Source organism: Salmo trutta, chromosome 25 (genome assembly GCF_901001165.1).
Source record: "Salmo trutta chromosome 25, fSalTru1.1, whole genome shotgun sequence".
In the NCBI taxonomy this organism is placed as follows: domain Eukaryota; kingdom Metazoa; phylum Chordata; class Actinopteri; order Salmoniformes; family Salmonidae; genus Salmo; species Salmo trutta.
The window spans coordinates 13,550,984-13,574,324 of record NC_042981.1 but is presented as its reverse complement, the minus strand read 5'-3'; the positions used below and the strand labels follow the sequence as shown (position 1 = coordinate 13,574,324).

General features: G+C 45.2%; 1 protein-coding gene and 1 non-coding gene across 2 annotated transcripts in view; both read right to left on the bottom strand.

The window, feature by feature from the left end:
- Positions 1–23,341, bottom strand: part of LOC115161783 (endoribonuclease Dicer) — a 57,453-nt gene that overhangs the window by 20,465 nt on the left and 13,647 nt on the right. The window contains exons 5-27 of the mRNA XM_029712564.1: positions 23,073–23,235; positions 22,622–22,752; positions 22,156–22,290; positions 21,664–21,824; positions 21,168–21,336; positions 20,622–20,780; positions 18,623–18,930; positions 18,280–18,412; positions 17,947–18,068; positions 17,634–17,754; positions 17,214–17,368; positions 16,917–17,049; positions 16,524–16,599; positions 16,084–16,223; positions 14,769–14,948; positions 14,324–14,537; positions 11,997–12,150; positions 11,468–11,650; positions 10,916–11,021; positions 10,540–10,715; positions 4,597–5,968; positions 4,093–4,245; positions 3,583–3,735 (exon numbers count right to left, since the gene is read on the bottom strand). Coding sequence (XP_029568424.1) covers positions 3,583–3,735; positions 4,093–4,245; positions 4,597–5,968; positions 10,540–10,715; positions 10,916–11,021; positions 11,468–11,650; positions 11,997–12,150; positions 14,324–14,537; positions 14,769–14,948; positions 16,084–16,223; positions 16,524–16,599; positions 16,917–17,049; positions 17,214–17,368; positions 17,634–17,754; positions 17,947–18,068; positions 18,280–18,412; positions 18,623–18,930; positions 20,622–20,780; positions 21,168–21,336; positions 21,664–21,824; positions 22,156–22,290; positions 22,622–22,752; positions 23,073–23,235 — 4,797 coding nt within the window. The remainder of the gene's footprint in view (positions 1–3,582; positions 3,736–4,092; positions 4,246–4,596; positions 5,969–10,539; positions 10,716–10,915; positions 11,022–11,467; positions 11,651–11,996; positions 12,151–14,323; positions 14,538–14,768; positions 14,949–16,083; positions 16,224–16,523; positions 16,600–16,916; positions 17,050–17,213; positions 17,369–17,633; positions 17,755–17,946; positions 18,069–18,279; positions 18,413–18,622; positions 18,931–20,621; positions 20,781–21,167; positions 21,337–21,663; positions 21,825–22,155; positions 22,291–22,621; positions 22,753–23,072; positions 23,236–23,341) is intronic.
- trnaa-ugc (transfer RNA alanine (anticodon UGC)) lies at positions 9,652–9,724 on the bottom strand. Its single transcript has one exon. It is a non-coding gene; the product is annotated as a tRNA-Ala (tRNA).

Here is a 23,341-nt window from a genome sequence, read left to right as displayed (position 1 = left end):
CACTTGAGTACACTGCAGCATCCACCGAGAGGCTCTTGCTGCCAAAATAATGCCGGACAGCTTGAAAGACATTTTGGACACTACAGTGAAAATGTTTAACTTTGGTAAGGCAAGGCCCCTGAACTCTCATGTATTTTCTGCACTATGCAATGATATGGGCAGCTACCATGTAACAATTTTACAACATACAGAAGAGCGCTGGTTATCAAGGGGCAAAGTATTGACATGTTTTTTTTTTAAATTGAGAGACGAGCTTAAAGTTTTTACTGACCATCATTTTTACTTGTCTGACGACGAGTTTCTCACACAACTGGCCCATCTGGGTGATGTTTTTTTTTCACCTGAATGATCTGAATCTAGGATTACAGGGACTCTCCGCAACTATATTCAATGTGCTATGATTAAGAAGCTGGAGCTCTTCTCTGTCTGCATTAACAAGGACAACACACAGGTGTTTCCATCATTGTATGATTTTTTTGTGTGCAAATGAACTCAAGCTTACAGACAATGTCAAATGTAATATAGCGAAGGACCTGAGGGAGTTGGGTGCGCAATTACGCAGGTACTTCCCCGAAATGGATGACAACTGGATTCGTTATCCCTTTCATGCCCTGCCTCCAGTCCACTTACCAATATCTGAACAAGAGACCCTCATCGAAATTGTAACAAGCGGTTCTGTGAAAATGTTATTTAATCAGAAGCCACTGGCAGATTTCTGGATTGGGCTGTGCTCAGAGTATCCTGCCTTGGCAAATCGCACTGTTAAGACACTGATGCCCTTTGCAACCACGCACAGTGAGGGAAAAAAGTATTTGATCCCCTGCTGATTTTGTACGTTTGTCCACTGACAAAGAAATGATCAGTCTATAATTTTAATGGTAGGTTTATTTGAACAGTGAGAGACAGAATAACAACAAAAAAATCCAGAAAAACTCATGTCAAAAATGTTATAAAATGACTTGTATTTTAATGAGGGAAATAAGTATTTGACCCCTCTGCAAAACATGACTTAGTACTTGGTGGCAAAACCCTTGTTGGCAATCAGAGGTCAGACGTTTCTTGTAGTTGGCCACCAGGTTTGCACACATCTCAGGAGGGATTTTGTCCCACTCCTCTTTGCAGATCTTCTCCAAGTCATTAAGGTTTCGAGGCTGACGTTTTGCAACTCGAACCTTCAGCTCCCTCCACAGATTTTCTATGGGATTAAGGTCTGGAGACTGGCTAGGCCACTCCAGGACCTTAATGTGCTTCTTCTTGAGCCACTCCTTTGTTGCCTTGGCCGTGTGTTTTGGGTCATTGTCATGCTGTAATACCCATCCACAACCCATTTCAATGCCCTGGCTGAGGGAAGGAGGTTCTCACCCAAGATTTGACGGTACATGGCCCCGTCCATCGTCCCTTTGATGCGGTGAAGTTGTCCTGTCCCCTTAGCAGAAAAACACCCCCATAGCATAATGTTTCCACCTCCATGTTTGACGGTGGGCATGGTGCTCTTGGGGTCATAGGCAGCATTCCTCCTCCTCCAAACACAGCGAGTTGAGTTGATGCCAAAGAGCTCCATTTTGGTCTCATCTGACCACAACACTTTCACCCAGTTGTCCTCTGAATCATTCAGATGTTCATTGGCAAACTTCAGACGGGCATGTATATGTGCTTTCTTGAGCATGGGGACCTTGCGGGCGCTGCAGGATTTCAGTCCTTCACGGCGTAGTGTGTTACCAATTGTTTTCTTGGTGACTATGGTCCCAGCTGCCTTGAGATCATTGACAAGATCCTCCCGTGTAGTTCTGGGCTGATTCCTCACCGTTCTCATGATCATTGCAACTCCACGAGGTGAGATCTTGCATGGAGCCCCAGGCCGAGGGAGATTGACAGTTCTTATGTGTTTCTTCCATTTGCACCAACTGTTGTCACCTTCTCACTAAGCTGCTTGGCGATGGTCTTGTAGCCTATTCCAGCCTTGTGTAGGTCTACAATCTTGTCCCTGACATCCTTGGAGAGCTCTTTGGTCTTGGCCATGGTGGAGAGTTTGGAATCTGATTGATTGCTTCTCTGGACAGGTGTCTTTTATACAGGTAACAAGCTGAGATTAGGAGCACTCCCTTTAAGAGTGTGCTCCTAATCTCAGCTCGTTACCTGTATAAAACACACCTGGGAGCCAGAAATCTTTCTGATTGAGAGGGGGTCAAATACTTATTTCCCTCATTAAAATGCAAATCATTTTATAACATTTTTGTCCATGCGTTTTTCAGGATGTTTTTGTTGTTATTCTGTCTCTCACCGTTAAAATAAACCTACCATTAAAATTATAGACTGATAATTTCTTTGTCAGTGGGCAAACGTACAAAATCAGCAGGGGATCAAATACTTTTTTCCCCTTACTGTACCTATGTGAGAATGGATTCTCGGCCCTCACTAGCGTGAAAACTAAATACAGGCACAGACCGTGTGTGGAAAATGATTTAAGACAGACTCTCTCCAACACAACCCAACATTGCAGAGTTATGTGTTTTTACCCCCAAGCCATAAGACTCCTGAACAGGCAATCAAATGGCTACCCGGACTATTTGCATTGTGTGCCCCCCCCCCCAAACCCCTCTTTTTGCGCTGCTGCTTCTCTCTGTTTATCATATTTGCATAGTTACTTTAACTATACATTCATGTACATACTACCTCAATTGGGCCGACCAACCAGTGCTCCCGCACATTGGTTAACCGGGCTATCTGCATTGTGTCCCACCACCCGCCAACCCCTCTTTTACACTACTGCTACTCTCTGTTCATCATATATGCATAGTCACTTTAACCATATCTGCATGTACATACTACCTCAATCAGCTTGACTAACCGTTGTCTGTATGTAGCCTCGCTACTTTTATAGCCTCGATACTGTATATAGCCTGTCGTTTTACTGTTGTTTTATTTATTTACCTACCTATTGTTCACCTAATACCTTTTTGCACTATTGATTAGAGCCTGTAAGTAAGCATTTTACTGTAAGGTCTACACCTGTTGTATTCAGCGCACGTGACAAATAAACTTTGATTTGATTTGCATCCTTTCAAGCTCACCCTTCTCATTAACCTGTGGTGAGTTATTCACAATTTTTGATGAACAAATAAGGTTTTATATGTAAGATGGCTAAATAAAGAGCAAAATTATTGATTGTTATTATATTATTATTTGTGCCCTGGTCTTATAAGAGCTCTCTGTCACTTCCCACGAGCCGGGTTGTGGCAAACTCACACTCATTGTTATGTTTAATAAATGTATCGTATAGTGTGTGAGGGGCAGGCTTACAATGATGGCAAAAAATAACATTTGAGAGTGCGCTGACCCTAGTACTAGAGGGGGTATGCAGCGGGAGGTTTAATGTTTGAAGGGGTACGGGACTATAAAAAGTTTGGGAACCACTGCAGTAAGGTATAGGCCTGCCCTCTAGTGGCCAAGTCAGGAGAGGAGCAGAGAAAATTAGACCAGTGAGTGATGAACAGGATAGGAAGGCTCATGTAAGACAAACTTCACAAGGCAAACACACACAAACACGAGCAGGTGCACAAAAACACACACAGCATCACGTACCTCATCCTCGTCCCATTTGTCTTCGCTGCTCTTGTCCTGGTTGACCACGTAGCCAGGGGGCAGCCAGTTGACCGGTGGGTCAAAGATGGACACCACCATCCTGCAAGGAAGACCTTTCTTCTTTCCCAGACGATACAGGTTACAGTTGCTCACCTGTTAAACACAAAATAACTATTTAATTCACACCATTCCACACATACATCATATGTGTACTTTCTAAGAATACATTAGGCGAAATGTAGACCTTTGTGACAAAATGTACAGTAAAACAAAGAACCACAAACAAACTCTCATACAAATAGGCAAACAAAGCATTCCACTGACAAACATTCAACCCCAACCCCTGGGATGCATACCAAATGGCACCCTGTTCCCTATTTAGTGCACCACTTTTGACCAGAGCCCTAATGTAGGCCCTGATCAAAAATAGTGCACTATAAAGGCTACAGGGTACAGTTTGGGACATACACAAAAAGTCAGTCGTTCCCCTCACCCCTCCCCTAGGCTCACCTTCTTGCTCCTCATGTAGGAGAGTCGTCCCTCGTGTGCGTCGGGGTAGGTACAGAACAGGTAGGTGGTGATGGCGTGCTTCAGGAAGGAGTCTCCCAGCATCTCCAGACGCTCCAGGTTGAAGCCGTCACTGGCGTTGGACAGGGTCAGGGCCTGCAGAATCATTAAAACGAAGATTCAGGTGAGTGCTGGTCTTTTTTTCAATTTTGACTGAAACACTTTTTGTTGAGGGCTTGAAGGTAGGAATCAAACATTGAAAACACATGTAAGTGATATTTTGAATTGCTGAACAGAGATTTAAGTTAAATAAACAAGATTATGTGTTGATTCTAAATATTTGTGGCTTTTCTCCCCCACAACCGACAAGAAAGAATATGTCTAGTATGCATGTGCATATCTAAGTATATTTTGAAAGGAAATCTGATATTAGTTAAAACAATCAAAACTTAAATTAATCGACCCAGGCAACCATCAACTAACTCTGAAAAACTTGCTGAACCATACCTGAAGGATGAGCCCAGGGTTGGGCCCCAGGGTCTTGGGGCAGGGGCCAAGGGTATCCCCCACTACAGAGCTGCTGGTGGTGATCTCCTGGGTCTCTAGGGCCTCTGAGGGGTCAGGTGAAGGTGTTGTGGTGATGGGAGCTGTGCCGGCGGGCCCCGTCATTGTTGCTGGGCTGTAGCAGTCTGAGGTAGCTTGATTCACGTGGTGTCCGTCGCCCTCACGGAGCTCTGAGGTCCTCCCTGGTCTACATTCATCGCTAGGCTGGGGCTGAGGGGGTGGAGGCTGGGTCCCTGGCTGGGGCTGAGGATGTGGAGGCTGGGTCCCTGGCTGGGGCTGAGGATGTGGAGGCTGGGTCCCTGGCTGGGGCTGAGGATGTGGAGGCTGGGTCCCTGGCTGAGGGGGTGGAGGCTGGGTCCCTGGCTGAGGGGGAGGAGGCTGGGTCCCTGGCTGGGGTTGAGGGGGTGGAGTCTGGGTCCCTGGCTGGGGCTGAGGGGGTGGAGGCTGGGTCCCTGGCTGGGGCTGAGGGGGTGGAGGCTGGGTCCCTGGCTGGGGCTGAGGGGGTGGAGGCTGGGTCGCTGGCTGGGGCTGAGGGGGTGGAGGATGGGTCCCTGGCTGGGGCTGAGGGGGTGGAGGATGGGTCCCTGGCTGAGGGCGTGGAGGCTGGGTCCCTGGCAGAGGCTGAGGGCGTGGAGACTGGGTCCCTGGCAGAGGCTGAGGGCGTGTAGGCTGGGTCCCTGGCAGAGGCTGAGGGCGTGGAGGCTGGGTCCCTGGCAGAGGCTGAGGGTGTGGAGGCTGGGTCCCTGGCAGGGGCTGAGGGGGTGGAGGCTGGGTCCCTGGCAGGGGCTGAGAGGGTGGAGGCTTGGTCCAGGGTGCTGTTGGGGTTAGATTCTGGTTCTCGATGCTAAGAGAGGGCTGCACAGAAAGAACTGAGGTAGTGGTTTGTGTTGGTGATACTTCTTTTTCATTCTCCAGTGGCAAACCAGAACCAGCCGGGAGGCATTGGCAGTTGTCACGTCCGTCGTGAAGGTGTGCATGGTCGCCGTTGTTATTGACAATGGGGGCAGTGCTGTTAGCGAGGATGCTAGTGCAGGAGGCGGAGTCTGGCTGCTGGGGCTCCTCCTCCTCTGGTCTGTCATCTTCGGGGTGTTGGCCGATGTCGCCCCCCTCAGGCCGCAAAGAGACATGACAGTCACTACAGGGTTGCTGGGAAACAGCAGCAGCAAGTCCAGGGTCCGGGGCTACAGTCTGGCCCTGTTGTTTACAGTTATCGTCACCGCTGTCCTCTTCCTCCTCCTCCTCTTCCTCATCACGCAAACAGATGAATGACTTGCTGTCGATGGACTTCTTCCATCCAAAGTCCAGGTTTGGATACCTATAAAGACCGATACGGTGTGAGATTTAGGGGCATTATGTAGTGTTGGAGTGCTATTATCCAACTGCCAAACATGAAGTAGCAATTAGATTTAAAAGGATAGTTCTAGGGCTGTCCGACAAAAAAAAATTGATTTGTCAACTGAGAGTCGTCCTGTTATTTCGGCCAATCGATTATTTTCCCATATTATAGACAGACCCCCCGTGTTTGAATAAAACCAATTACATATGCACTGAGGTTGTCTGATGCTATAAGCAAACTGCTTGATCAAAACATTAAGAAACATAAATTACTCAAGAAAGAGGCACACTGTTTTAAAACAAAATGACAGAGAGTGCCTGTGTGACTGGCGCACGTTGTCTCGCTCTCCTCCCTACCGCAGCGAAAAGTTACCACAGCACAGGAAGTGTTTATTGCGCTGTCCTTGCTGAAGCTGCAACAAAATTCAGCAATTTAGTTTCTTACTTGTTTCTGACTGAAAAGTTGTTAAAGAAATCCCTAATTTGTTTAGGAAAAACATTCCCTATTCCCTGAACCCTTTGCTCTCTTTACGTAAAACATGTAAGCATCGCATGCGTGTGACCAATAGGGCCTGAGCTATAGCCTATCATAATCACATCAATAAATTGGATATAACTAACTCCGAACATAGTAATGTCGACAGAAAAATGGATGTGAAAAAGACACTGGAAACGGGTTAATGTTTACTGGTTGCTCAGGAGGGAAAGGGGAAGTCAGATGTGTGGAAGACATTTGACTTAGTTGTGGAAGCTACTGGAGATCCAGAAAAAGGAGGGTATAGGAGCAAGCACTGCGTGAGTATTATGTGTGCCAAACAGTTGCTGTTAGATTACAATATAATTTTTACTGACCATTTGGAACAGTGTGAACACTAAATAAATAAGTGTAACAGAGAGTCTGTTCTAACACCACAAAAAGATATATAAAGTCTTTATCACAGCAGACTAAAAACAGTTGCATGCATTCTTGAATTGCAGTTCATTTCTTGTTTAGGCTAATTATTTACATTTACATTTTAGTCATTTAGCAGACGCTCTTATCCAGAGCGACTTACAGTCAAAAGCTCCCTTTGTTATTTAATTTTAAAACGAAAATGCTTGATTGCATTTCACATTATCAATGTCTCGTATGCTGTGTGATGGCATGAACTAATGAATGATTGATTGATAGATACATTAGCCTATATATTGAATTATAGGCCTAAATCAGTTATGGTATTAAGACTAAACAGGATGCGCTCTTAGGTCTACAGCTCAGTGGTGGTTATACAAGGATACTATACTAAGACTACTAATGATAACGACATTACTTATTATTATAATAATGAGGATCATAATAATAATAATAATGAGATCAAGAAGAGGAGGGTATAGGAGGGAGAGCTCAATGCATACTATGTGTGATAAACAGGTGCTGTTAGATTACAATATCATTTTTCTTCCTGTTTGGAACAGTGTAAACATTAAATATATTAAAAAGTAAAACAGTCTGTTCTAATGAAAAGAAAAGTGTAAAGCCTTTATTACAGCATAGCAAAGATTAAAAACAGCTGAATTTGTGAAATTGTTGCATCAGGCTTGGTGGTCACGGAATCAGTAGGCTATTAAACAAACACTCAGAAGCAGGATCTGTCTTATTTCTGTATACCAGTATACTACCCCTACCTTGTCACAACACAACTGACTGGTTTTAAGAATGAAAGAAATTCAACAAATTAACATGGCACATCTGTTAATTGAAATGCATTCCAGGTGACTACCTCATGAAGCTGGTTGAGAGAACGCAAAACTGTCATCAAGGCAAAGGGTGGCTACTTTGAAGAGTCTAAAATATACTTTGATTTGTTTTAACCTTCACAGGATCAGTGTCCCTATACCGGGATGGTTGTTGCTAACGTGCGCTAATGTAACATCCAACTTTCCAGGACATAGACATGTCCTAAACTCTTATTAATCGAACTTCACTGTCCAATTTACAGTAGCTATTACAGTGAAAAAATACCATGCTTTTGTTTGAGGAGAGTGCACCAACAACAAAAAACTTGTATCACGGCACTTGGTTTGATATATTCACCTCTGAAGGTATATAATGTACATACATTCAGAAATCTTGCTCTGATTTGTCATTCTGAGGGTCCCAGAGATAAAATGTAGCATAGTGTTGTTTGATAAAATCAATTTTTATATTCAAACGTAGGAAATGGGTTCTGTTTTTTTGTTTGTATTATCTTTTACCAGATCTAATGTGTTATATTCTCCTACATTAATTTCACATTTCCACAAATTGTTTATTTTCCAATGGTATCAAGAATATGCATATCCTTGCTTCAGGGCCTGAGCTACAGTTAGCTAGATTTGCGCATGTCATTTTAGGCAAAATTTGAACAAAAAGAGTACGATCTCTTAACCCTTTTTTGGTTGCTACATGATTCCATATGTGTTATTTCATAGTTTTCATGTCTTCACTATTATTCTACAATGTAGAAAATAAAGAAAACCCTTGAATGAGTAGGTGTCCAAACTTTTGACTGGTAATGTATTTGGCTAATTTATAAAGCCAGGCACATTTAACTGCTAGGATATTGATTATAGACCTAGGGTTTGCTCTCTCCTCAATTTTCTTAGACAATTAGGCTAAGTCCTATTCACATGGGACTAGTATTACTACTGGGCTACACTGATAACTCCAGCTTAGTTCCCAAGTTTCCAAACCATACCAAATCATTTTCTTATAGTGTCACCATAATATTTGAATTGAAGAAGTGTGAACATAATCATTAGGATATTTTAGCGATCCTCAGCAGACGTCCTAAATGCCCCCGGAAAGTTTACATACATACATACACACACACACACACACACACACACACACACACACACACACACACACACACACACCTTAGCAAAATACATTTAAACTCAGTTTTTCACAATTCCTGACATTTAAACCTAAAATAAATTCCCTGTCTTAGGTCAGTTAGGATCACCACTTTATTTAAAGAATGTGAAATGTCAGAGTAATAGAAGATAATTATTTCTTTCAGAATTATTTCTTCTTCTTCTTTCAGCTTTTATTTCTTTCATCACATTCCCAGTGGGTCAGAAGTTTACATACACTCAATTAGTATTTGGTAGCATTGCCTTAAACAATTTAAACTTGGGTCAAATGTTTCGGTGTAGCCTTCCACAAGCTTCCCACAATAAGTTGGGTGAATTTTGGCCCATTCCTCCTGACAGAGTCAGGTTTGGAGGCCTCCTTGCTCCCACACGCTTTTTCAGTTCTGCCCACAAATTTTCTATAGGATTGAGGTCAGGGCTTTACTTCCTTGTCCTTAAACCATTTTTCCACAACTTTGGAAGTATGCATGGGATCATTGTCCATTTGGAAGACCCATTTGCGACCAAGCTTTAACGTCCTGACTGATGTCCTGAGATGTTGCTTCAATATATCCACATAATTTCCCTTTCCTCATGATTCCATCTATTTTGTGAAGTGCACCAGTCCCTCCTGCAGCAAAGCACCCCATAACATGATGCTGCCTCCTTCCTGAGTGGTATGATGGCTGAGTGGTGCCATGGTGTTTATTTTTTTATTTTTTTTACATTTTAGTCATTTTTAGCAGACGCTCTTATCCAGAGCGACTTACAGTAGTGAATACATTTTTCCCCCCGTGGGAATCGAACCCACAACCCTGGCGTTGCAAACACCATGCTCTACCAACTGAGCTACACGGGACCCCTATTGCGTACTATTGTTTGTACAGATGAACGTGGAACCTTCAGGCGTTTGGAAATTGCTCCCAAGGATGAACCAGACTTGTGGAGGTCTACAATTAATTTTCTGAGGTCTTGGCTGATTTCTTATGATTTTCCCATGATGTCAAGCAAAGAGGCACTGAGTTTGAAGGTAGGCCTTGAAATACATCCACAGGTACACCTCCAATTGACTCAAATGATGTCAATTAGCCTATCAGAAGCTTCTAAAGACATTACATAATTTTCTGAAATTTTCCAAGCTGTTTAAAGGCACAGAAACAAGACATTTGTGGAGTGGTTGAAAAACGAGTTTTAATGACTCCAACCTAAGTGTATGTCCGACTTCAACTGTAGCAACACAGGGAAAGGTGCCAATTCTACGGCACACTGAAGATTATGTTTCAGAACCGCGGAGAGCGACCGTATCCAACATGGGAGAAAGTATACTTGTTATAAAATATTAGATTTACTCATTATTTTTGACATAATATAACCATATACAATTTCAGTATCACATGTCTTAGAGTGATGGAATGTGCCATCTCCGTGTCCTCTGCAATGGATTAGTCCACTGAGACAGGCACCAATCAGACAGGAGTCTCATGCACCATGAACCCCAAAAATGTTTTGATGACTGATCAACAAAATCTGACCAGCCTATCGACCAAACAACCGACCAGTCGACTAAATGGGGTCAGACAGATAGTTCATCCAAGTCCAGTCAGGTATATTTCACACTTTATTTACACCATTAAAAAAAGGAGTGAAATATAGGAAAATGGGGATGAGATGTACCTGAAGTCAGAGGGCAGGGTCTGGGCTCCTACTCCAGCGTCGCTGGCTGTCTGGGCCCGCAGCTCCTCGGCTGTGAGCAGGCAGTGAAGGCGATACAGGATGCTGGGGAGACACACAGCCTTCCTCCACAGAGAGGCTGGGATTGGGTGGATGGCACACAGCTCTGGGACCAGGATCTGGAGGGGAGGAAAGTGTGGAAAGTTAGACATTGGTTAAGTCCTAAATGAGACCCTGTTCCCCAACCAGTGCACTACGTTTGACCAGGGCCGTAGGAGTACAGCTGTTCTCCAACATATTCTAATCTAGTTCATTTTCAGAGCTCATCTTCAGCCATAAACCGGTATAGAGCCATGGCTCTATGTGTACACTAGATTACCTGTTTGTTCTGAAGACTCTCCCACTTGGCCTTCCTCTTCTCTGCACTGCTGAGGGGCAGGGCTTTCCCCTTCTGGTTCAGGTGGCGAGGGGTTAACAGATTCAAGCTACAGGGAGATGTCAGAGGTCAAACAATGGATGAGTTGAACAGTAGCTCTCAGATACAGTAACCTGTATAGGTGTCAAGGAACAGAAAGGGTTCTCCCCATATCTTTACTAATTTTGATGTTGGTCATGCTCGCCACACCAGCCATGGAGAGACAGAGGTCATCCTTATGATGACAGAGTTGATTAAGATACATTTTCTTCTCCCTCCCTCCCATCCTCTCCCGTCCTCTCTCTCTCCCGCTCCCTCGTCCGCTCTCCCTCGTCCTCTCTCCCTCGTCCTCTCTCCCTCGTCCTCTCTCCCTCGTCCTCTCTCCCTCGTCCTCTCTCCCTCGTCCTCTCTCCCTCGTCCTCTCTCCCTCGTCCTCTCTCCCTCGTCCTCTCTCCCTCGTCCTCTCTCCCTCGTCCTCTCTCAACCTCTCATCCCCTCTCTCTCTCGTCCTCTCACCGTGAGGAGGTATGGTCTACGTCCAGTAGTGGCTGGTTTACGTTGGACAGGTCCAGGTTGTACTTGGTTTTGTAGTACTCAGCAAATGTCTGGTACTCCGGTGATGGGAACCTGCTGAGAGGTGTGAGGTCTGTGTAAACGTCAGCCACGTAGAACCGGTGAGGCTGGTCAAAGTTACGATACCTGAGAGAGCGAGAGAGAGACAGGGGTTAGAGGTCAAAGGTTGGCATATAGGAACAGTGAAGATATACTTTAATTTCGCCGCTCAAAAATTGCGAGATGGTTATATTCAAATATGCACCATGCTATTTTCAGTTTCTAAATAATGTTATTATCGTGTGGGTCATACGAAATGTATTGGATGTTGCTTAAAAAAAGTGAAGATGTGTCCCAAATGGCATCCTATTCCCTATGGACCCTGGTCAAAGGAAGTGCACTATATAGGGAATAGGGTGTTACTTGGAACTTATCCCAAAACTTTATTAGCTCCTACGTCAGAGAGGGGTATGTAGTGAAGTGAGCAGCGTACCGTGGAATGATGACAGCGTCCTGGTAGTCTTCCAGTTTGAAAGTGAAGGGGTTCTGCTTGGTGTACAGGGTGGTAGGAATGCCAACACGAGCCTCGGACTTCTCTATGTCCTCCATGAATTTAAAATCCAAATCTAGAGTGTTGGAATCCTCAACTGAAAGAGACAGTGTGTTAGTAATCTTACATGACGCGAGCATCATTAGTTACAGCATGAAGGACTAAAGAACAAAACACACCATGCCAACGAAAGGTTAACCTCTTATGGCTAGGGGGCAGTATTTTCACAGCTGGATAAAAACGTACCCGATTTAATCTGATTATTAGTCGTGCCCAGAAACTAGAATATGCATATAATTATTAGCTTTGGAGAGAAAACACTCCAAAGTTTCTAAAACTGTTTGAATGGTGTCTGTGAGTATAACAGAACTCCTATGGCAGGCAAAAACCTGAGACGGTTCTGTTCAGGAAGTACCCTGTCTGACCATTTATTTGCTTTCTTTGACATCTCTTCCAAAAACTAAGGATCTCTGCTGTTACGTGACAATACCCACGTCTCCAATGGGCTCTCAGAGCCCAGGAAAAACAGGAATGACGTAATTCAAAGCCCTGGCTGAAACAAAGGAGAGCAAAAGCTAAGTGGTCTCTCAGTGGGGAAATGCTTACGCTCGCGACCCGCCCCGCCCCCGGCTTTCGGTTTTTCCCTCAGTTTACAGGCAGGCAGATTCCCGGTCGGAATATTATCGCTTTTCTACGAGATAAATTGCATAAAAATTGGTTTTAAACAGCGGTTGACATGCTTCGAAGTACGGTAATGGAATATTTAGAATTTTTTTGTCACTTTCTGCGCCATGCTCGTGACCGTGATATACCATTGGGATAGTGTCTAGAACACACGAACAAAACATCGTTGATGGACCATAACGATGGATTATTTGGGACCAAACCAACATTTGTTATTGAAGTAGAAGTCTTGGGAGTGCATTCTGACGAAGAACAGGAAAGGTAATAACATTTTTCTTATAGGAAATGTGATTTTGGTGAAGGCTAAACTGGTTGGGTGTCTAAATAGCTAGCCCTGTGATGCCGGGCTATGTACTTAGAATATTGCAAAATGTGCTTCATCCGAAAAGCTATTTTAAAATCGGACATATCGAGTGCATAGAGGAGTTCTGTATCTATAATTCTTAAAATAATTGTTATGCTTTTTGTGAACGTTTATCGTGAGTAATTTAGTAAATTCACCGGAAGTGTTCGGTGGGAATGCTAGTTCTGAACGTCACATGCTAATGTAAAAAGCTGGTTTTTGATATAAATATGAACTTGATTGAACAGACATGCATGTATTGTATAACATAATGTCCTAGGTGTGTCATCTGATGAAGATCATAAAAGGTTAGTGCTGCATTTAGCTGTGGTTTTGTTTTTTGTGACATTATATGCTAGCTTGAAAAATGGGTGTCTGATTATTTCTGGCTGGGTACTCTGCTGACATAATCTAATGTTTTGCTTTCGCTGTAAAGCCTTTTTGAAATCGGACAGTGTGGTTAGATAAAGGAGAGTCTTGTCTTTAAATAGCTGTAAAATAGTCATATGTTTGAAAAGTGGAAGTTTTTGGATTTTAGAGGAGTTTGTATTTCGCGCCCCGCCCATCATTGGATATTGGAGCAGACGTTCCGCTAGCGGAACATCTGAACAGCGGGTAGCAGTACTATCGACTGACAACATGGGCTGACAATTTTTGTTAATTTCCCAACAATTCTACATGTTGAACCACCACCGCTGCAGTGTGTTTTGTCCTTCAAAAACAGGGTCTACAGTATTATGTAATGTTGGGGTCTCACTGACCTACATTGAGAGGTAGAACGCATTAGGCTGAACTAACTCACCAACATTGAGAGGTAGAACGCAGTAGGCTGAACTAACTCACCAACATTGAGAGGTAGAATGCAGTAGGCTGAACTAACTCACCAACATTGAGAGGTAGAACGCAGTAGGCTGAACAAACTCACCAACATTGAGAGGTAGAACGCAGTAGGCTGAACTAACTCACCGACATTGAGAGGTAGAACGCAGTAGGCTGAACTAACTCACCGACATTGAGAGGTAGAACGTAGTAGGCTGAACTAACTCACCGACATTGAGAGGTAGAACGCAGTAGGCTGAACAAACTCACCAACATTGAGAGGTAGAACGCAGTTGGCTGACTCACCAACATTGAGAGGTAGAACGCAGTAGGCTGAACTAACTCACCAACATTGAGAGGTAGAACGCAGTAGGCTGAACAAACTCACCAACATTGAGAGGTAGAACGCAGTAGGCTGACTCACCAACATTGAGCGGTAGAACGCAGTAGGCTGAGTCGGCTTGCGTGGGATTGAACTCCAAAGCAGGTTTCTCCAGGCGGAGGATGTGAGAGAAAATGTACTGGTGTAGTCTGGTGATCAGGTCCAGCTGGACAGCACTCAGAGTGAACCCAGCCTTCTGGAGCTCCATGGAGATGGTCACCTCACCAGACCGCGTGTACACAGGAAAGTGGGGGATCTGGGGAGAGGGAGGAGGACGGGGTTAGGTGAGTATCACAGTACATTTAATAAAATGGCATACTAACTGTGGAAAAGCAAGGTGGGCCCTGCTGTCTAGCTGTTGCCTCCTAGAAAAAAATATGTTCTCTATCAGTTTCAATAGAAATGGAATTGCTTGTTTGATCTCTAAATATTTGATTTGTTTCCTGGCAGGTCCTCAACGGGAAACTGAAATAGGTGTGTTCCTTACCCGAGGTATAGGTTTGGCAGTCAGGATGCCGAAGCACCTGGTAGTGTCCTCTGGAGGGTAGAGCTTCCTGCGGCGGAAGTTGAGCTCATCAGGCAGAGGGGTGGTGAGGACCATGCCAATCACATACAGGTAGTAAGACTGCTCCGGTACAGGGTAACTGTCCCGAAGACACTCTGGTATCTGGACAGGAGAGAGACAAAGATCATCTAGCTGTTAGATGCTCCAGATGGAACAGTCAGATCTGACGGCCCGTAGGTCTCTGGTCAAAAGTAGTCCACTATTGTATCAAAGTAATAGGGTGCCATTAGGGTAGCATCCAGTGTGGTGACAACTCACAGCTTTAGGGATGCATCCAGTGTGGTGACAACTCACAGCTTTAGGGTAGCATCCAGTGTGGTGACAACTCACAGCTTTAGGGTAGCATCCAGTGTGGTGACAACTCACAGCTTTAGGGTAGCATCCAGTGAGTGTGGTGACAACTCACAGCTTTAGGGATGCATCTAGTGTGGTGACAACTCACAGCTTTAGGGTTGCATCCAGTGTGGTGACAACTCACAGCTTTAGGGATGCATCCAGTGTGGTGACAACTCACAGCTTTAGGGATGCATCCAGTGTGGTGACAACTCACAGCTTTAGGGTAGCATCCAGTGAGTGTGGTGACAACTCAGCTTTAGGGTGGCATCCAGTGTGGTGACAACTCACAGCTTTAGGGTAGCATCCAGTGTGGTGACAACTCACAGCTTTAGGGTAGCATCCAGTGAGTGTGGTGACAACTCACAGCTTTAGGGTGGCATCCAGTGAGTGTGGTGACAACTCACAGCTTTAGGGTGGCATCCAGTGAGTGTGGTGACAACTCACAGCTTTAGGGTGGCATCCAGTGAGTGTGGTGACAACTCACAGCTTTAGGGTAGCATCCAGTGTGGTGACAACTCACAGCTTTAGGGTGGCATCCAGTGTGGTGACAACTCACAGCTTTAGGGTAGCATCCAGTGTGGTGACAACTCACAGCTTTAGGGTGGCATCCAGTGTGGTGACAACTCACAGCTTTAGGGTGGCATCCGGTGTGGTGACAACTCACAGCTTTAGGGTGGCATCCAGTGTGGTGACAACTCACAGCTTTAGGGTGACATCCAGTGTGGTGACAACTCACAGCTTTAGGGTGACATCCAGTGTGGTGACAACTCACAGCTTTAGGGTGACATCCAGTGTGGTGACAACTCACAGCTTTAGGGTGACATCCAGTGTGGTGACAACTCACAGCTTTAGGGTGACAACTCACAGCTTTAGGGTGACATCCAGTGTGGTGACAACTCACAGCTTTAGGGTAGCACTGCCTCCTCTTGGTGGATCCTGGTCTGCCTGGAACACTGGTCTCCTCCTCGTCATGGAGATCCAGCTCCTCCTCATACTTCACTGTCTCTTTCCCCACAGGCATCAAGTGGTCATCCAACTCACCTGGAGAAGAGAAAGGCAGAACCATTTAACTACCGTAGAAGTATAGCAAAATAAAATGCCCAAGAAGTTAAATGTCACTGCACAGCAGTTAATACCAGGTCCCCCTCCTCTCCCAGGACAAACTGAACCCCCCTCACATCCCAGCAAATTCAGTTACATTCCCACAAGCTTGAAGAGAGAGAGATTTGAGGGAGGGTGACAGAAAGAAATGGGGAAGGAGATACACAATCAGGGACTAGCTGCAGAGAGCACTGCATGATGAAGGATATTCTAACAATCAAATAGTTTAATTTTATTGACCTTTTTTGTGAAGATTTTCACAGCAAAGTAGTGCCACTGCCTTCTCTGCCAGTCGTGCACAGTTCATGATTGGCCCCTGCCATGAAAAAAAAGTGTACATTGGTCTCAAAGACATCCATAAAACACACTGAATCTTGACGTCTCAAATGGAAAAAGTGGATGCTACAACATTGGTGGTGGATGAGGTGAGTTTCGCCCCCATGTAGCCTACTACAGCCATTTGTGCACCTGAAAGCACTGCAAGTGTCCCAAAAGGCACCCTTTTCCCTATATAGTGCAGTACTTTTGACCAGTGCTGGAATATATAGGCAATACGGCCATTTGTGAATCAGACCTACAAATCAAATCAATCAGACCAACAAATCAAATCAACGAGGAAAGCCTGAGACTCACAGCGACGGGCACCCGTAGAGGGGAATTGATGGGCAAGTAGAGGGTTGACTGGTAGCGCCCATCCTTCAGCTCCTTGGTCTTACACTTAGGTGCCAGGTGGGTAAACGGGTCACTGGGCAGACGGGCACAGTATCTGGAGAGAGGGTCATTAGCACACCAGACCATCCACAGCCAAATTAAAACAAAATCAAACATTTTGTTCTCAGTCCATTTAGAGCCTTGTTTCCAATGAGAACCCTTTTAAACCTGTATATATCTTTCACAGATTCAAAGCAGCGCTGGCGGTTCTCTCTTTACCTGTTGATGTGTCCGATAGCCGTGTTGATGGTGACGCGGGGTCCTCCTTCCTCAGAGCGGAGCACGTAGGGCGGCAGAATGTTGTCATCATCCAGCACCGGTTCCACCTCAAAGTCCCCGACCCCTGCTGCCTTGGAACACTTGTTTCTCAGGATCTGAAGACGTCAAGAGAAGACCTACAGTCATCAGTATTAGGGTTGTCACAATACTAGTAGAGAAACACCAAGGACCTCTCATATCATCCAAGAACGGGCCTTGTGGACAGACACACAAATCAATTAAAACAGGCAGATAGGGACCTATACAGTACACTACGCTATAGGGTGCCATTTGGGATGCATCCTTAAACAAATCTCTGAGAATCCCTGTGTTCCTCAGACAGACACATGGGGCCTTGAGGACAGGCTCTGAATACCACACCTTCTCTATGGCCTTGTAGGTCTTCAGGTCTTCCTCGAAGGTCTTGGTCCTCTCACTTTCAGCCAGCATGATGTAGTTGGAGACAGGAGCTCTGGCTCGGCCTTTAGACTGAACGTAGGACCTATAGTCAAGTCAAAGTTTATTGAAAGTGCATTTACCAGGGGTCACAACACACTTTACATGCTTCAAAAAAGAGGAACAAACTGTAGAACGGGATAGGGAACAATATCAACAATATAAAACATAAAAAGAGAAGCCATTAGTCCATTGAGCAAGAAGCAACAAGGTAGTGGATGGACAAGCAGTGCTGTACCTGTACTCAGTGGGCAGGTCAAACCTCACCACCAGGTTACACTTGGGAATATCTACCCCTTCCTCCACGATGCTGGTCGCTATGAGCAGGTTGGTCTCGTGGGCACGGAACTTACGCAGAACCTGACAGATAATGAGGAAATATGGTTAGGTCTGAATGGAAGGAGGGGAGAGAGGCAGAAAGAGAGAGAGGAAGAGAGTGAGAGAGAGGCAGAGCGAGACAGTGAGAGGCAGAGAGAGGCAGAGAGAGGCAGAGACACACTAATGTAGGGGTAGGTACATTTTGATGTAAACAGATGGGTTAATGTCACAATCCAAGATGTTGTGTTCCCACCTCTTCCTGTTTCCTGAACTCCACCTCCATCTGCTTGTTGCGTGGCTGGTTCTTTCCGATGCTGTGTCCTGTGATGAAGTTACTGCTGATGTAGGCCAGCTCCGGGTCCTGTTTCCCTGCCTCCTTTATTAGCCTGTCACAGAGGGACAGTAATCATGGAAATGGTATTAAGACAACCGAAATCCTCCCCCAAAAATATACTGCTAAATCACAAAGTTAACTCAATTCAATTCATTCCATTCTTCTAGTCTTTTGAGCAGTGTACAAGAAACAATCCAAGGAGACAGTGTAGCAGAGGTATCACACATTTGAGCCAAAATGGCATTGAACACCAGATGCGTACCGGTTGAGGACGACGGCCGTGTAGCGCCTCTCAACGAAGATGATCCCACACAGGATGTTGGTGAACGGCGAGGGGAAGTTAGCCTCGGGTTTCTCCTTCACCTCCTCATCCTCGTCTTCGTCTTCCGAGTCACTCCATGACACGTAGCTGTCCTCGTTGCGGTTGTTGTACCACTCCACACTCTCAAACTGTTGCCTCTCAAAGGGCTTGTACTCATGGAGGATCTCCAGGAGACGGATGACCTTCGGGGTCACAAACTTCAGGTCCAGAGAGGCCGGGGAGAAGAGTTCCTCACACAGGGCGTGGACCTAGGACACCAGGAAGAAATAACTTCATAATAAACCCTGTGGACCTATCCTGTATCAAGAGGGGAAATTCACTTGCCCTTGTACACACGCGCACACACACACACACACACACACACACACACACACACACAAAATACTAAAAGCAATCAATACCATGTATGTCATGAAGCCAAATCAAATCAAACTTTGTCACATGGGCCGATATACAACAAGTGTAGACCTTACCGTGAAATGCTTCCTTACAAGCCCTTAACCAACACTGCATTTCAAGAAGAGTTAAGAAAATATTTATCAAATAAACTAAAGTAAAAAATAATCTAAAGTAACACAATAACGAGGCTATATACAGGGGGTACCGGTACCGAGTCAGTGTGTGGGGGTACAGGTTAGTTGAGGTAATTTGTACATGTAGGCAGGGGTAAAGTGACTATGCATAGATAATAAACAGAGAGTAGCAGGCAGTGTACAAAACAAATGGGGCGGGTCAATGTAACAGTCCGGTGGCCATTTGATTAATTGTTCAGCAGCAGTCTTATGGCTTGGGGGTAGAAGCTCTGGGTTATGTACTGGGCCGTACACACTACCCTCTGTAGCGCCTTATGGTCAGATGCCGAGCAGTTGCCATACCAGGTGGTGATGCAACTGGTCAGGATGCTCTCGATGGTGCAGCTGTAGAACCTTTTGAGGATCTGGGGACCCATGACAAATCTTTTCAGTCTCCAGAAGGGGAAAAGTTTTTGTTGTGCCCTCTTCACGTCTGTCTTGGTGTGTTTAGACCATGATAGTTCGTTGGTGATGTGGACACCAAGGAACTTGAAACTCTCGACCAGCTCCACTACAGCCCTGTCGATGTTAATGGGGGCGTGTTCAGCCCGCCTTTTCCTGTAGTCCACGATCAGCTCCTTTGTCTTGATCACGTTGAGGGAAAGGTTGTTGTCCTGGCACCACACTGCCAGGTCTCTGACCTCCTCCCTATAGGCTGTCTCATCGTTGTCGGTGATCAGGCCTACCACTGTTGTGTCGTCAGCAAACTTAATGATGGTGTTGGAGTCGTGGGTGAACAGGGAGTACAGGAGGAGACTAAGTACACACCCCTGAGGGGCCCCAGTGTTGAGGATCAGCGTGGCGGATGTGTTGTTGCCTACCCTCACCACCTGGGGGCGGCCCGTCAGGAAGTCCAGGATCCAGTTGCAGAGGGAGGGGTTTAGTTCCAGGGTCCTTAGCTTCATGGGCACTATGGTGTTTAACGCTGAGCTGTAGTCAATGAATAGCATTCCGACATAGGTTTTCCTGTGTCCAGGTGGGAAAGAGCAGTTTGGAGTGCAATTGAGATTGCGTCATCTGTGGATCTGTTGGGGCGGTATGCGAATTGGAGTGGGTCTAGGGTATCTGGGAGGATGCTGTTGATGTGAGCCATGACCAGAATTTCAAAGCACTTCATGGTTACTGACGTGAGTGCTACGGGGTGGTAATCATTTAGGCAGGTTACCTTCGCTTCCTTGGGCACAGGGACTATGGTGGTCTGCTTATAACATGTAGGTACAACAATGGATGTCATGCCCTTATCACAGCAATGGATGTCACGCAAGCGCTTTACAGACCTCAGCTAGGCCTACATAGCAACACAGGAGACCAAACTCAACGGGAATCACACAAAGAACATACACAAGAGTAAGTCGTTACACACATACCTTCCTCAGGATGGTGTCGGTGAAGAGCAGGAACTTCCTGTTGATCTCTTCCTGTTCGTGTTTGATGTACTTCTGCAGCTCCCTCACCATGATGCCAGCCACCTTGTCGGCACACCACGGCCCCAGTACCAGCAGCACCGCCCGGCAGTCACTCAGCACCTGGGGAAGGAGATCATTCAATGAGGATCTTTGAGAATGTTTTCATCCTAAAAAACATGTGTGTATTAGCCTACATGTTGTTTGAGGTACAGTAGGCCAACAGAGCTCCTGTAATAGGTCAAAGCTGTGTGCCAGAAAACATTTGTGGTGCTCATGTGAATTTCCTTTCTTTTCTTAAGCTTCAGACCAGACTCACTTCTCCCTTAAAACATACTTTTGCTATTCAATACTCACGGGTTTAGATTAGGACTATGCACACATTCTCATTAGCAGACCTGTTTGGATATGAAGGTGGGGTCAGACCTGTTTGGATATGAAGGTGGGGTCAGACCTGTTTGGATATGAAGGTGGGGTCAGACCTGTTTGGATATGAAGGTGGGGTCAGACCTGTTTGGATATGAAGGTGGGGTCTCTGTCCTCTCGAGACACAGGTATGTTGCAGTCGTTGAGGAAGTGGAGAGCCTCGTCCAGCTCGCTCAGTAGATGCTCTGAGAGGCCGCTCTTGTCCAGGTAGGGTCCACAGTCCAGTACCACCTCTCTGGGCTGGGAGGCATATCTGAGACACACACAACACACACAGTTAAATATTCAATTTTCATTCATAATAAGTAAGGGCTCGATTCAATCGGTACCCAGAAGTTCAGTGCGATTTAAATCTAAAGGCAATGTTCCCGAGTTAGCCAAGATTGCATTCATGGTAAACGCTGCATATGTCGGCTCAATTGGAAATTACCTTAACATATGAATCGCGCTATACAGCTGAACTTACACAATACGGATTGAATCGAGCCCTTAGATTATGTGCACAGGAGGTACCTGATCCTAGATCAGCAGTCCCACTCTGAGACGCTTTGTGAATACAGGCCATGATGTGTAGAATTACCTGTCAAGGACAACGAGGTCAGTAGCTGTCTCTGCATTGCTCTGCAGGATCCGCTCCAGGTTCTGGATCTTCTGTTCCAGTTCAGATGGGTCACATTTACCATTCAAAATGGATGCAGTGAGGCCCAGGATCCGAGGGCTGCACGGACAGCCCTCACATAGCTGAAACGGGAGATAGACACAGCCCACACATTGCTGTCTCTTCATCTATGTTTCAGTAATCACATCGCTGGAAACAAAGAAATTGGAGACAGGAAGACTGAGCCAGCCTAAAACAAGGAAAATGCAAAAACATTGGCCAGCCTCCAATGGGGTCCAATAATGAAGGCTGACTAACCACACTATTCTCATCTACAAAATGGGGAACAATATAATGAATAATCTCCGATCTCCATAAAGCGTTGGCTTTCGCCATACAGGGAAGGAAGAGTATGTGCTTGGCTTTCAAGCGACAGTTGAATGCATAGCTACGTAGAACAGATAGTAAATGTACCTTCATTATATCCCGGTAGGGATGGTCCGTGATTGCCAGGTGACACTCATCAAACACCACCAGGTTGAGTTTCCATAGTGGCAACACTCCACTCTTCAGCACATGCAGGAAGATATGGCACGTCATAACGAGCACCTAGAACAGAAATGATTGATAGAGTGAGCAGAGGATGGCATATTGCCTCCAAGAATAGATGACAGTTGTGTGACAGTATTCTGTGATGGACACAATCAATAACTTCTCCCCATTATGAACAAGACACTGAGGGTAATCAGTGTTATTTTTCAAAGTTGTTGAAATTGAGGGGAGAAAACTTTGGTAATGTTCTATTTTGTAGAATTACCATTGGTATTTATCATGAAAGAACTCTGTAACAATTGGTACTTTATTCTGGCAATTGCTTAGAATTATATGAAAATTGATAACAATTGGTAATTTTCCAGAAAGTTTGTTCAATGAACGGCACCTGATTTTCAATCATTTCTTGGCTCCACTTTTCCCTGGACCATGATGAGGTCTTCTCCACACACATGTATTCTCCAACCTGGAGATCGGAGTGGGTCCTAACACTAGCTGCTTGCTGAATCACAGACGATGCTTTATTTACCATGGAACAGATAAGGGGAAAACAGAAGAATCATGGTCTCAATCATATTGATGTACACATATTAGAAGTTCATACTTATAAAAAGGCTGCATTGTGACTCTCCACCCTTCTCAATCCTTCCCCTTAAAGTGTGCACTTCCACTCTGCCTGAAATGGATTTAACAATGGTGAAACTCCCTCCAACCAATGCTTACACCAATCCAATGCTTTTAAATGCATGACAGGGAGTGGACGTGCACACTTTGAGAAAAGTGTGAAGAAATGGGATGCACCAAATAGTACATTTATCTGCGACTTTAAATGTAGCTACCTGCATTCACCAGGAAAACTGTCCTCTTCCCCTGTTCGACTAAGTCTCCCCGGATTTGGTGGGAGAGCTCTTTAGTTAGGAGTACTGCAATAAAGGTCTTCCCTGAGCCAGTATTTAAGCAGACAATAGTATTGTGTTCAAGAGCTGCTTCAAGAAGTTCAACCTGGCAGGGCAGATGAGGTCACAGTCATTAGTTTCAAACGTTGTGCACTATAACTGGTTACAAATAAATAAACTCTTGAAATAAAAAATAGATGCCGTACACTGAC